The 14172-nt window shown below is 30.1% G+C and overlaps 2 protein-coding genes across 3 annotated transcripts in view; both read right to left on the bottom strand.

Annotated features, from left to right (window-relative positions):
* Positions 1-1355: 1355 nt before the first annotated feature.
* LOC149887951 (uncharacterized) lies at positions 1356-3465 on the bottom strand. The gene is made up of 2 exons (XM_090089316.1): positions 3094-3465; positions 1356-2855 (listed from the first exon to the last, which is right to left on the bottom strand). Exon 2 carries the CDS (start codon positions 2785-2787, stop codon positions 1495-1497), a length of 1293 nt encoding a protein of 430 aa, XP_089945442.1. The 5' UTR covers positions 2788-2855; positions 3094-3465; the 3' UTR covers positions 1356-1494.
* Positions 3466-6304: 2839 nt separating this feature from the next.
* LOC145189380 (telomerase protein component 1-like) overlaps positions 6305-14172 on the bottom strand; it is a 39941-nt gene continuing 32073 nt past the window's right edge. Inside the window, exons 31-42 of one of the 2 annotated variants that reach the window (XM_090087117.1) lie at positions 13864-14131; positions 13078-13281; positions 12689-12926; positions 12307-12581; positions 11887-12132; positions 9240-9512; positions 8859-8981; positions 8163-8554; positions 7747-7852; positions 7452-7637; positions 6957-7076; positions 6305-6866 (exon numbers count right to left, since the gene is read on the bottom strand). In XM_090087117.1, the coding sequence (XP_089943243.1) occupies positions 6741-6866; positions 6957-7076; positions 7452-7637; positions 7747-7852; positions 8163-8554; positions 8859-8981; positions 9240-9512; positions 11887-12132; positions 12307-12581; positions 12689-12926; positions 13078-13281; positions 13864-14131 (2557 nt within the window). In that variant the 3' untranslated portion in view covers positions 6305-6740. The remainder of the gene's footprint in view (positions 6867-6956; positions 7077-7451; positions 7638-7746; positions 7853-8162; positions 8555-8858; positions 8982-9239; positions 9513-11886; positions 12133-12306; positions 12582-12688; positions 12927-13077; positions 13282-13863; positions 14132-14172) is intronic. The other variant, XM_090087118.1, reaches the window with a different exon arrangement.

Genomic DNA, 14172 nt, shown 5'->3' with positions numbered 1-14172 from the left:
ACCAATTTTGCTTTAAACCAATGTTCAAACTTTAAATTAATGTTCATTTCTCTTAAAAAATGTTTTCCTTAAAAAAACTCATTCAATTCACAACGCCTTGTCAAAATGAAACATTTGATGAGCGTGACCTAAAACCACATGTAACTCACTTTGACGTTTTAACGTTAATTGTTAATAATTTTAACGTTAATTGTTAATAACGTTATTGTTTTTAACGATAGCAGAAAAATAATTTAAAGGAGGGTTTGCTTAAGACAAAAGGAAAATAAAGACCATTCGGTAGATTCCGTATATCCGGTAGAACCAATATCATCATTATCAGTTAAATACAAGCTGCAAAAAAAAAAAAAAAAAAACACCAGTTAAATGTAAGCTGCAAAAAACGTCATTCGGAAAGATGGATTCAGCAATTCTGCCAAATGAATAATTCTGATTTAGATGAGACTTGCCTCGATCATTCCAAAAAACAAAATAATTAGGTTTTTTACTGGATTTCGGCTTGACTAAGCTCAAGTCTTTAACACTAAAAAATTTTTCACAAAATCAGGCCATGAAAAGAACAAGTCACAGAAAGTTATAATTTTTCACTAAGTTTGAAATAATTAATCTTTTTAACAATAAAAATTTTTTTCATTTTTTCAAATTATTTTGTTCTTGTTTAATTTTAACTCCTGGAGATCAAATAAAAAATCTTACATATAATTTATAGCCTTACACGACTTTTGGTGGCGGATTATCTCGGTAATAATGCGTTTGATTGTATTTCTTCTACTCATAGCCCTGTTAATTTTGGTGGCGGATTATCTCGGTAATAATGCGTTTGATTGTATTTCTTCTACTCATACGCCCTGTTAATTTTGGTGGTGGATTATCTCGGTAATAATGCATTTGATTGTATTTCTTCTACTCATACGCCCTGTTAGTTAGTAATTTTCAAATAGTTTCTTTTTAGAGCGTTCACACAAATTTAACAATAAAATGTCTGAAGCGATGAACAAACATTTTTATATATTACCGATCCATACATTCTTAAAATGTAATTTTTTAAAAAACAATTTGCACACTCTTTCCAATTTTTATTAACAAACCTTAAATCGCACAAATAAAACTTCGACACGAAAAAATACTAAATTTATTGTATATTAATATATAATTTATTATAAATTAATATGTAATATGTTTAATAAATTTCATACAACTTCAAAGAACGTGGAACTGCAGTTTGCAATTGTTCTTCTTCTATTAAAATAGTTATTTTTTCTTATGGGATAACACACATTATCCAAAGAAGCAGATTATGTATCCCTAAATCTACTTCTAATCTTAACTAATTAATCTCAACTAATACATCTCAATTAATTAATCTCATCTAATTAATCTTATTTTTTCAAAAAAATTTTTCAACTACAAATATGTTAATCCTAACTTCCACTATTTGCTTGCAGAAGTTTAAATTGAAATTCAAAAGAATCTTAGAAATAATGCTGCAAGTTTTCAAATGTTTGTTTTCTTTAACTTTCGTTTAACTTTTTTATCTTTTCTTTTTTTATCTGTTTCATCATTTACTTGTTTCAGAGGCATGCAGTAGCCATTTTTGTAGTTTTTTCTCCAATCAATCCTCGTGCATTTTCTCCATGGATTTACATCAGAAAGTCCCGAAACAGTAACATGGTTATACAGTTTATCTCCAGCATAGTCCTTGTAAATGACACACCAATCGTAGTCTTTACTATATGTGTCGCATGGCAAAATACAACTCTTATGCCCCTCAGAATCTCCAAAGCATCTTGAGGAGTATTCAAAATCGATATCCTGTCTGGTGATTTTTTTAGGACAGCTTACACCGCATAGAGTTTGGTCAAAAAATGCGTTCACTTTGTTTACCATGGCCTCCATTAACACATCAGAGGTATCTTTTTTTATTTTGTCAAAGATTTCATTCTGCACCCTGGTTAAAACAGCTGTGTATGATTTATTTGTAAAACTGTCCACAAAAGTTAAAGTTGCTTTCGGCCGGAAAAAAAAATTCCCTGCGTAATCAGTTCCTTTTAACTCTTCATAACGCTTCCTATGCAATGCTTTTGCAGCTTGAATTACCTCATCCCTGAAATTTCCAAGTTGTCTGTTATAAGCTTCCTTCGTTACAACTTTTTTTTCCATCAATTCTAAGTACGCTGCATTTAAATAAGTAAAATATAAAACAATAGCAGAGCAAAATTCAACGGGAGCAAACGCCAGTGTTATGTAACTTTGAGGGAAAAACTTGCTTTTTGATCGTATTATGTCATTTAAGTCGTTCTTTGTCAAAACGTGTGTTTTTTTAGTGTAATCTCTTAGTTCAGCCCATGTTTTCCGTAAGTTTTCAAAATGATTGTCCTTAAGATGTGTTTGTATTGCATAATTTACCTGCGATTTAATCTGATCCCAAATATTCATTTCGGGTGCGGCTAGCTCGATCCAGCTGTTAAAAGTATCAATAACATCTCCGACCACCGGTATTTTAGTTGCTACTGGTAAAATAAACTTCAATATATTTACAAAGGTTTCCTTCTTTTCCTCCCACGCTTTTCTGTCTTCATCTAGTGTTTTTTTTCTTAAAGAGGTTGCAATCCGATGTTTAGATCTTTTTTCAATATTAAAACTTTCCAGAGATTGTACTTTGTCAGCCGGTGTCAGATGAAAAGGTTCCGGTACCTTTTCAGTATTCATCAGAGTATTTGCGTCGTTTAACATGGAGGTCACGAATGAAATAAATGTTATTAGTAAAAGCAAATGCCGGAGGAACATTTCCGCTTTGACAAGAAGGAATAATACTTTGGAATCGAATTGCTGGTAACTAAACTTTTAAAGTTGCCCTGAAGGAGTTCACAGAGAAATGAAAAAAAAAAAAAAAAAAAATTAAATATGCACAACGTGTAGGATTGTTTAAAGTTGTAATTATAACAATTATTTAATATGTTTGTTATAAATGTTTCATAAAAAATTTGTTTACAAAATTTAACTCTTATGAGCATTGAACGGCAAAATACACTGTTATAGCAAAACAGTAAAATTTACGAACTAAAAAAAAAAGCACCATAAATTTAATTTTACCCGTAACTCCCGCTCTTTAGCTGCGTTGCTTACTCAAATACGTTTAAGTGAATGTGATGTTTTTCGATTTTTGGAACATTGTGTATTTGTTTATATGTTTTGGGTTGTTCGATTCGCTTTGATGGTTTTTTTTCGCCTCATTTCATACCAAAAAAATAATATGGTCATTAAAGGAAGATTTATTTAACCAAAACATTTTATGTAAAAAATATTACCTTAAAAAAAATAACTCTGAGCTCAATATAATTATTTTTAAGATTAGTTGTTGAGCTTTCGTTAGGGTCTAGGGTTTGTACTTCTCAAAAAAACTGAATTAATTTTTCTGTAACTCTTTTTTTATATTTTGAAACGAGTATTTATCGAGTATTAAACGAGTATTTAACGAGTATTAAACGAGTATTTTGTGTTAATTTGCTTCGCTTCAAAGGTTTTCGAAACGCATTTTTTAATTACCAAAGAAGTAAATGAGACGCCTGACCAATCTCTCAATATCGAAATATCGAAGACGACGATTTTTTGTAGCTTTTTATCCTGAATACTTTTAAACCAATCTATTACGTTCGGGGTGTTTTTCCATTGATTTAGATTCAACGTGCTTCTTATACAATTGTTTATTTTGTCTAAGATAAATTTGCTTATTTTTCTTAACTCGTTTTTTGCAGGATTTATTAACCGTACGCTAGGGTTGTTTACAAAGTTCTTTTTGTGGTCCTTAAGTGTTATAAAGGCGCTAGTTTCTCCTTTGATATGCATTTTGTTTAATTTAGCTGTACCTGTCATAACTTTCCACCTTCGGCATTTATTATGTTCCTAACAATTAAATACTAACCTTAGGGGAGAGGGGGGGAGCATTGGTACACAACGTGTTTACATTATTAAAGTAAGAAATAAAGTGCGATTTGAATGAAAAATAAAACAGATTTTAAAAACAACAAAATATTTTATCACACATCAAGAAACATAAAGATAACACTGGAGAACACAATTTTTGGTGTCTAATTAAATTAATGTTAATTAATGTAAAGATGTCAGGTCTTTTTTAGAGTAATTAGGGGTCGTAGATATCAAAAATGATTTCAGCTTTTTTCTATCAGATAATATTACGGAAATAAGGTGCATTTCACTTAATGCCATATGCGTGAATAACAATACTATTAACTAAATCTATTTATAAGACAAAAAAAGTCAGTTATATACACCTTATACAGAAAGTTTAAACGCACTTGTTTTTTTGTAAATTATGGTAAGTTTGGACTGGTGCAAAGAGAAAATCTGACGATGGGTCTTCATTTTTTTTTTTTTTTTATTCTTAGCCAATTATTAATTAAGAAAAAAACACAACTTTGAAAGAAAAAAACACAAAATCTTTTCTGAAATGTAATATAAAACACAAGAAATCAAAAAATTGATGAGAAGAAAGTGCAATAAAGTTTAAACGCACTTATTAATTTTTTGTCATGGAAAAATGTTAATATGCGATATGACCCCCGTTGTTTTTGATACATGCTTGTAATCGGCTTGGCATTGATTCAATAAGATTTTCAATCATCTTGATTGGTATTTCAAGCCACAATTTTGTTAGTTCTTTTTTAAGCATTTCGTGACTTGTTATTTGCCTTTTTGTTAGTTGTTAATCCATCCAACTCCATAAATTTTTGATCGGGTTTAAGTCAGGTGATCGTGCTGGCCAAGTCATGAGTCGAATATTACTTTCAACGAAATAATTGGTAATTGAATGTGCTGTATGACATGGAGCATTGTCTTGTTGAAATAACCAGTTTTGATCAGCCTGGAACAAATCACAAATGATAGAAGAAAAGGATCAACATTGTATTGGAAAGAAAAGTTTGAAAGTGCTCAATCTTTGATTAACGAGCTGCACGAGAAGAGCATCCAACTTGAAGAGATACCAGGATTTATGACTATTAGAAAAGTAAAACCAAATCTATCTACCAGTTCAACACGAATAACTCAAGTTCATGGGTCCATGAGATTTTGAGTTTAGTTGCAAGTATTAATGAAAAGAAAGAACAAAAGGTTCAAACACAATTGCAAAATGCAGAAAAAAAAGAAGAAGTAAAGAAAATCTTTATTAAATGTAAAGAGATGTGTGTATGTACTGGAAACTTTTGTAAAGTAGCAATGTTTAGGGAATGTCCAAAATGCCACGATATTTTAAAATCTCAGTGCAGCAAGTTAGCGTGTCGTGTTGAGGGCAACAAACCTGCAATGATATTTCCTGCTGCAGCTTTGCAAAAAACAGGGATAAATCCAAGGAAATGTTTATTTAATTCAAATAGTAATACATCAGAGAGAGGATGAATAGTTTTTTTATAAAAAATTTATGTATAACTAAAACATTCTTTTCAAATGTATGATTTTAAATTATTATGATTTATTCAAGTTTTCAAATTTCAATTATTAAACATTATTTGTTGTTGTGGTTTTTGACTTTTAAGTTTATTTTCTAAATGCACCCCAAAAAACCACATCACTATTACTTTGAACTTGGCTCAAAAATGTAAAAAATAATACCGCAAAATAATTAAACTTAATGATTTTTATTGAAAAGGGTACTTAAGGCACTTAAGGGCTTATAAAAAAGTCAACTTTGCAAACTTAATTTGACATTTTCATGTTTTATGGTGTTTTTACTGAAATACTTGATTTAAAAAACCAGAGAAATTTTTGGAAAAAGCTTAAAATAATCACTTAAAGCTATAAAAATGAAAAGCTGATTTATTTTTCCATTAGCTTGAACATTTTAATGAAAAAAAAATCAAACCCTTATACTTTTTAGGTGTAAATCGGACCAGCTACATTCCAATAAACAACTGTGTGGTTTTTGGGGTGCATATACCTGTGCAACAAGTTTTCAAATAACAGTTGGTCTTGATATAGAATTTATATCGAATGAAAAGAAATAACAAATACTGTTACTTCTATCACTATTACTGACATTTTTATTTGGCAAACTCATGCGCACGCGTTAATTAAAACCGTTATCTATACATTCATTTAATTGATGTAATTCGTTAACAAATTGCGTGTATAACGGTTTGCAAAAAAGTCAACGATTCATTCGTTGACAAAATGTTTTCAAAGCCGATTTGAGATTCTCCTGGCAGATTGAGAGTGTCCTGGCAGATTGAGATTCTCCTGGCAGATTGAGAGTGTCGTTGTTGAGTGTTGTACAACCAAAACAAACTTGAACATTGTGACAAAAATTTTATTAAACAGTAAAAAAAAAAACTCCAAACGTTAAGAAAAATTTATTATTCTATAAAAGCGAATCATCTTGTTAAAAGAAATTATATCTCAACATCAAACTGAAAAACTAATAACATCAGCGATAGAGTCGCGACATAGTGTGCGTTTAAACTACAAAGAATTTACCAAACCTTTCAAATACAGAGAACTATTTCGTTTATAAGAAAGTCTTTACTAAGGATAATTATAATTTTCTTGTGAGCGAATTCCCATCTGTTTATATTATTCCATGTACGCTTTAAAACTTGAAAAAAAAAAAATAAACTAATCATAATTTAAAAATACCTACACATAGCAAAAATTGCAAAAATTCATCCAAATATACAAATTGCAAAAAAACAAAACGACGACGATAAACTGATTTTTTCAAAAAGTTCCTAGTGAAGGATGACGGTAAGTAGCTCGATGCAACCGGATGAGCATCCGACTATAATACTTATACTTCCATCGAATTCACAGCCGGCTATCGAAGTGACCGGAGAACGACAAAAAAAGACACCGATCTATTAAAAAGAAAGTGACTTTCAGGCATTAAAAACAACAAGAATTTGAAATACTTCACTAAAGAATTTAAATATTTTGAAACTCTTTACCTGTTTAAAGCTAATTTCTTCTTCCTCGTCAATCTTCCATACTTTGACTGCGCAATCTCTAGAGCATGTGATCACGATGTTATTAAACACCAGGAATCCGGTAACCTCTTTTTCATGTACCTGAAGAAACAATATCTTAGGATGGTAACTACCATAACTTCTTCAAACGGAAGATAAAATATTAAAGTATAATAAATATATTTATTTAAGATAATTATAGAATAATTATAGAATCGTTTATATGGAGTATATAAAAAAATGTTAATGTATATACTAAAGCGAACTTCATAAATTCATCACGAAAGTCAATAACAATAAGCCTTTGTGCAAATAACAATAAACCTTTGTGCAAATAACAATAAACCTTTGTGCAAATTGCAATAAACCTTTGGGCAAATAACAAAAAACCTTTGTGCAAATAACAAAAACCTTTGTGCAAATAACAATAAACCTTTGTGCAAATAACAATAAACCTTTGTGCAAATAACAATAAACCTTTGTGCAAATGAGAGGTTTTCCATCAAAAAGGATTTGTGCTTCGTTGTAATAGGATATGTAACCATCAGCATTTCCAATCAAAACATACACAAAGTTATTTCTATAAAAGCTGTACATTGCGGTGGGAAAACCATCAATGTTAAACGTTTCTCTGTTTTCTGAACAAATGGTGCCGCTCCCCTGCTTAAAAAACAGCAAAAAAACTTAGCACTTGGTAACACTTAGTAAGATTGCTAACATTTACAAAACTTGGAATTTTTTTTTGAATTGTAACGAAATAAATTCAACTCACTGTAATATTATCTAAAACAACAATACTGTCTCCAAATTGATACTTTACTTGAACCAATGTGCTACCAGCAATCGAAATGCAGTTATTGGAAAACAAATAGTCCGAGCTGAAAATAGACATAAGAATTTACATTTTCAACAACATAATAAACTCAAAAAAACACTGTGCTAAAACATGCACAACCGATGAAAACATGAACAACCGATGAAAACATGAACAACCGATGAAAACATGAACAACCGATGAAAACATGAACAACCGATGAAAACATGAACCGATGAAAACCGATTAAAGGTAAGAAAGCTACTTATTAAATTCATAAGTTATAATTATTCACTTTATAATACGTTTATAATATTTTAATAAACATAGAACATACCGGAAAAAAACCTTGTACATATTACCATGACACTCACCTTGGTAGACATACGGACGCTTTCAAGCGTTTGCTATCCCATTTGTACATGGTAATTGTTTGGAGAGAAGCAACAGCAAGCACAACCCCTTGTTGATACCCAACTGATAACATCTCTATGCTGTGTGTATTAGCCAGCTTTTCAACAAGGTGAAGATCAACAGTCCTTAAAACATATAAACTACCGTTGGCATCACCAACAACTACGTGACTAGAATCCAAAAACGCTACAGATGTAAATATAACAGTAGGAACTGGCGCAAACTCAAAAACTGACGTCTTGTTACCAAGTTTTACTATACCATCGCGTCCACATGATACATACATAGAAGAGTTCATAGCAACACCAGAAACTTCGCAAAAATGTAGTTGCGATGAATCCTTCGTTTCGATCTACATTCAATTAAAAGTGATTATAAGAAAATGAAGATTAAAAAAAAAACACCAGAAGAGAAAAAAAATTTTTAAGATGAAACAGCTTGAAAAGAAATCCTCCTCAACTGTTGTAACCAAAGACCATTGTTTTTAAAATAAAAAGACCATTGTTTTTAAAATAAAAAGAACATTCTTTTTAAAATAAAAAGCACTCTTAGACTTATTTGAAAAAGTAAAGTCAACAATTCTTATCCTTTTAACCAGAGTTTGAAAAATAACATGATAATAATATTAATAAGAACACTTATAAAAACTTTCTCACATTTAAGTCCCAAACTTTGATGCTCTGGTCTAAACTACTAGTAACAACACTTTCGTTTCTTGCATTAACATCAATATCTGTAACAGCATCTGAATGTCCAAACATCTCACACAAAAAATTGGGCTGTGAAAAAATAAAAAACTTTTAGAAGAAAAGAAACCAAAAAAAAATCAACACAAAGTTCGAAAATAAAATACGGTAAATCAAATGAAATAAGCTATTATTTACTAATAATATTTATCGCTTTGGTTTGGAAAAAAGCCATAACATTAATTATGACATTTGAATTTATTGAAAAAAAATCACTGTAAAGAATATTGCCGAAATAAATTATATTGCTGTAAATTATCTCTATTACTAATTGTCTTGATTAATAATTACCTTAAAGGGCTGAAAACTCTTCACTGTTCCATCATCACTTGCTGTGTAAACAAAAACGTCTAACAGACTGTCAGGTTTACAAGCCCTAACTTTTTCTTGTATGCCTACTTTATCAGTGAATGTACTCCACTCATTTGATTCTTCTCTAAGAAGGGCAAAGATTTCACAGCAGTTAATACGAGTATTATGTGATTTAAGGGTTGTGACTTCTACACCTTTGTGGGTCCAAATTTTTAATGTACCATCTACAGAAGTTGATGCTATACAGCCAAACTATTAATTTAGAAAAAACATAGTAATTCTACTGTTAAAGTAAAAGCCAAAATTAAAAAAAAATATGTAAAAATATGTATGTGTAACTTTTATGGATTTCTGTGGTAAATTATAATAATTATAATAATTAGATGTTTAGTTGAATAAAAGTAATTCCCACTTTAGGGCATCATATCTATTACTTGATACAGATTGTGTATTAGTTATGTGACTGTTGGCTATGTATTTCTGCTCTTTTGTCTAGAAACTATAAGAACTTTATAGTTTTTTTCTTGTTTTTTATTTTCTGAAATTTCTGATCAAAGAACAAGTTACTGAAATACTGGTATTATCTAAATTTTTATCAACTCACATAAATATTAAACAGCAATTACACTTTGTAGGACACTTTGTAGTTTGTGTTAAAATTTTTATTATTGGAATTTTTGAAAAAAACCAAAACAAAAATTCTCTTATAAACTGTTTTTGCTATCATAATTTATTGTTAATTAGATCCCAAACTTCTTTATTCAAAGGAGTTATTGTAGCATAGACCTGCAATTCAGTTCCACAAACCCGTTTATCACTAGTATTTGGAATTTCATTAGCTGCTGTAAGCACTGTCCTATTATTGAGTTACAGTACAAATACCAGTTTTATATTTTTTTTTTAATGCAAGAACTGTAAGCCAGCCTACATGCTCCTGTCTTGGAGCCTAAAAATATTCCATAAGCTTTCCACTCCAGTGTAAAACTGTTTCAACCTGGGATTAAAAGTTCTGAAGCAATATCTGCAAGATGTTCCATTCAAGAAGTCAGACCATGGTTGAACTGATGATAAGTTTTAAAAATTCTTTTAACAGGATTCCATCAAGAGTGAAGATTTCTTATTGGTTCAACCACAGGATTAGGAGCATTGTTGAAGCCTTAGCTTTTTAACAGATTTTGTGAATTCAGGTGTTTTTATGATGCTGCTAGGGTTTTTGAGGTCATGATTGTGTTAATAAAAAAGTAACTTTAGAATCTGTCCCTCCAACAAAATATTACAGTACAAGTAACTTTCAGATATTATTATCACTTTAATGTGACTTCTAACATGTATCAGTGACTTCTAACATGTATCAGGATTGAGCAAATACTAAACTGATATTTTTAAATTTAGTTTGTTGTCATTATGTTTTGAAAAAACATAATGACAGGCTGGAACATGTTTTTTGTCTTCATGAAGTTTCTAAGTTGACAAATACTGAAATGTTTAGTTGTTACATGTTGTACAACTCTAAATGTGGTTGCTCCAAAGGCATACTACATCATCAAACTTTCACTCTCTTAGTTTAAAGAACTTCAACCCAGGCGAGATGACATAATTTTGAGAAGGCAAGAGTCAATACAATTTTAATTAACATTAAAAATGGTCACTTAGATCTAGTAAAACATCATCTTCTAATGTAAAAATAATTTGAAGTCATTTGAAACAGTTAGGCAGTATTTTTGTAAATTGCATTTATGTGAAATATTCAAAGTCTAATTAACAACAGGAGATCTAAGGAATGATCAAGAACTTCTCTTTGTAAAGCCATAACTTCTCTTTGTAAAGCCATAACTTCTCTTTGTAAAGCCATAACTTCTCTTTGTATAGCCATAACTTCTCTTTGTAAAGCCGTAACTTTTCTTAGTATAGCATTAACTTCTCTTTGTATAGCCATAACTTCTCTTTGTATAGCATTAACTTCTCTTTATATAGCCATAACTTCTCTTTGTATAGCCTTGTATGGGGAAATTGTTAAAGCCATAGATTATATTTAATATTTCACAATTTTGCTAAACAATCAACCTCTAGAAACAATTTTAAAAATTTTAAAACAAGAAAGTTTTAATTGAGAAAAAGAGGTCAACAGTAGCTGCACTTTGATAGATTGTTGGTTCAGAAAATCATCTGAAACATAATTTACCATTCATGTAACCATTTGATATTTTTTGATATTCAAATTGGAGATAATCACTAATTTTCTTCATGTTATCTAATATCTAATAAATTATCAAATAAAGTTATAAATATAGGCTAAAATAACAGCATGACAAAAATTTTATTGCATTTTACAATATGCCAAATTATAGCATCATTTTGTCCCGTGAAAAAATTTTTTTAGTTAAGCCTTGTTCTTAGAGTAAAGTGTAGTGTGAGTAACATGTGGTGTGAGTAATGTTTTGTATAAGTAATGCATTATCTAATAAAGGCAAAAACCTTTCTATGGACTTTGCAGAAACTATCTTACTGAGTTATAGGTCCAAAAAATGGAACAAAATAATGGGTCAGTGGTAATTTTAACATTAACTTTTTATGAACCCCTTATTCTTTACTCTAACAACAACAAAAAACAAAAACAAAAAGATACCTTATACTTCACACTGTTAATTGTGCTGATGTGTCCCTTAAATACCAACTTTTCTTTAAGGCTGCTACTTTCATCTTTTTTAGAAATGAGATACTTAATATCCCAAAGCTTCAGAAGGAAATCATTGGATCCAGTAACTACATAATTTCCAACATCTGACCAGCTCAGAGTTGTTAGACCATCAGAATGTGCACGATTAATTATGCATAAAGATTGGTTGTTAACTAAATCCCAAACTATCATGCTCTAAAATTCAATTAAAAAAAACAACTCGCTATACTAGCCTGAAACTATAAAATTCTGGTCATTCTATATCATGAATGTATTTTTGTTATTATCATTGCTTATACAGAATTATAGATAAAAAAAATTTTTAATTAATTTATATTGGATTGCTGAGAAAGTTTATTTAGCACAAACCATATCAGAGGAGCCAGACACACCCATAGTCTCACATGGGGAAAGGTCGCAGCAAGTTACCACACCAGTGTGACCTCTCAATACTGCTTGACACTGAATTTCATTTTGGTCATTAAATAAAATTCCTGGCCATATGCAAACTGTAAAATCCTCAGATGCTGTAAGAATAATGGCTACTCTTGATCTTACACATCGTACTGGTGCAGTGTGTCCCCGCATTGTAGCCATACAAGTTTTATCCTTAATATTCCATATTTTTGCTAAACAGTCATCTCCTAGAAAAACAGATCAAATTTTAAATAAAAAACTTTAGACAAAAAATTTCTTAAAATAAAGGTTAAAAAATCTGATCATAGTTCACAGCGATAGCTTAAAAACTGACCAGCTGTAACAAGATGGACATTATTTCTATCCTTAATAAAGCTGATTGAACGAATTGGAGAGTTATGAGCTTTCCATGCTTTATAACTGCCGCCTTTAGAAAACACACAAACTTCACCATTTTGATATGCTGCAAAAATATCATTTTCATGAACAGCAACTGCCAAAACATAACTTGAAGGGGAATTTGTGTTAAGAGAATAGACATTTCCAGGGCATCCAATACTCTCAGTCCAAACCTTAAGGGAATATACAGCTATTGATCAAAAATAATACAAATACACGGTTTTCATAAAAAAATGTTTTAAGGACTCATTTTAAAATCTTAAATTTTATCATTTTTTGCATTATCTTAATATTTTATTACAATAAGGCTTCATAAAAAATTACTTTGATTGATTTTTCTGTTACACCAACAAGATGTCTGTGTGAATACAAGAGCTTTTGTATACTAGAACTAGAAATTTGGCCAATTATTGTACCATTCATCATTGACCATAAGAAAAGTTCACCAGACAAGCTAGATGATGCAAGATACTTGCCTGAAGATGAATATGCAAGAGCTCGAACTGAACTTGAGTGACCTTTATATACCTTAAAAGCAAACCATGTTATTTTTTAAAAGCAAACCATGTTATCTTTTAAAAGCAAACCATCTTTCCTCTTAAGTTATATATTTTTAAAAACAGCTCAAATAAAAGAACTATAATATAATATATTATCTACCCTGATATACCTTCTGTAAAAGTATCAAGTAACAATTAAGATAAAAGACAATGTGAAATAAGAATCACTATTGAAATATTATTGCAGCATTTTATAATTGCAAGCTATATTTAAATATTATTGTAGCATTTTAAAATTGCAAACTATATTTAAATATTATTGCAGCATTTTATAATTGCAAACTATATTTAAATATTATTGCAGCATTTAATAATTGCAAGCTATATTTAAATATTATTGTAGCATTTTAAAATTGCAAACTATATTTAAATATTATTGCAGCATTTTATAATTGCAAACTATATTTAAATATTATTGCAGCATTTTATAATTGCAAACTATATTTTTGATTTTTTTGATTTTGAAATTTTAAAATTTAACTATCATTTCTCAAATAAAGATAAATGAAATTTAAAAGCAGCTGACCTAAAAAGAAAAAAGATTTCTTACACTGGAATTGGCTCCTTCAACAGTGTTCCAGATCACTATCTTTTTATCCCATCCAGCTAACGCAACCAAAGAGTTACTGGAAGGGTCAAATGCGGCACAATTAAATGGATGAGTAATTTTTTCATAAACTATAGCAGGTTTACCATCAGCTATTGACCAAAGTACAGCTGGATTAGAAATGTCAAAAGATGTTGTGACAAATAAACGACCCTCCTTATTAGCAATGCAGCTAGTTACTTGTCTACTATGAAGTTTTGAAAAATGCAGCCTAAAAAATTGAATTGTACAAATAGGAAGAAGATCCTAATT

Source organism: Hydra viridissima, unplaced genomic scaffold (assembly GCF_058129835.1).
Source record: "Hydra viridissima isolate aposymbiotic clone 2 unplaced genomic scaffold, HvirCarnegie_v1 scaffold_5, whole genome shotgun sequence".
Classification (NCBI taxonomy): Eukaryota; Metazoa; Cnidaria; class Hydrozoa; order Anthoathecata; family Hydridae; genus Hydra; species Hydra viridissima.
Note: the sequence above shows the minus strand (reverse complement) of the source record. Positions and strands in the feature narration are given on the sequence as shown.

Coding starts and splice junctions, on each gene's coding strand:
- LOC149887951 (XM_090089316.1), bottom strand. CDS start 2,787: ATGTTCCTCCGGCATTTGCTTTTACTAATAACATTTATTTCATTCGTG.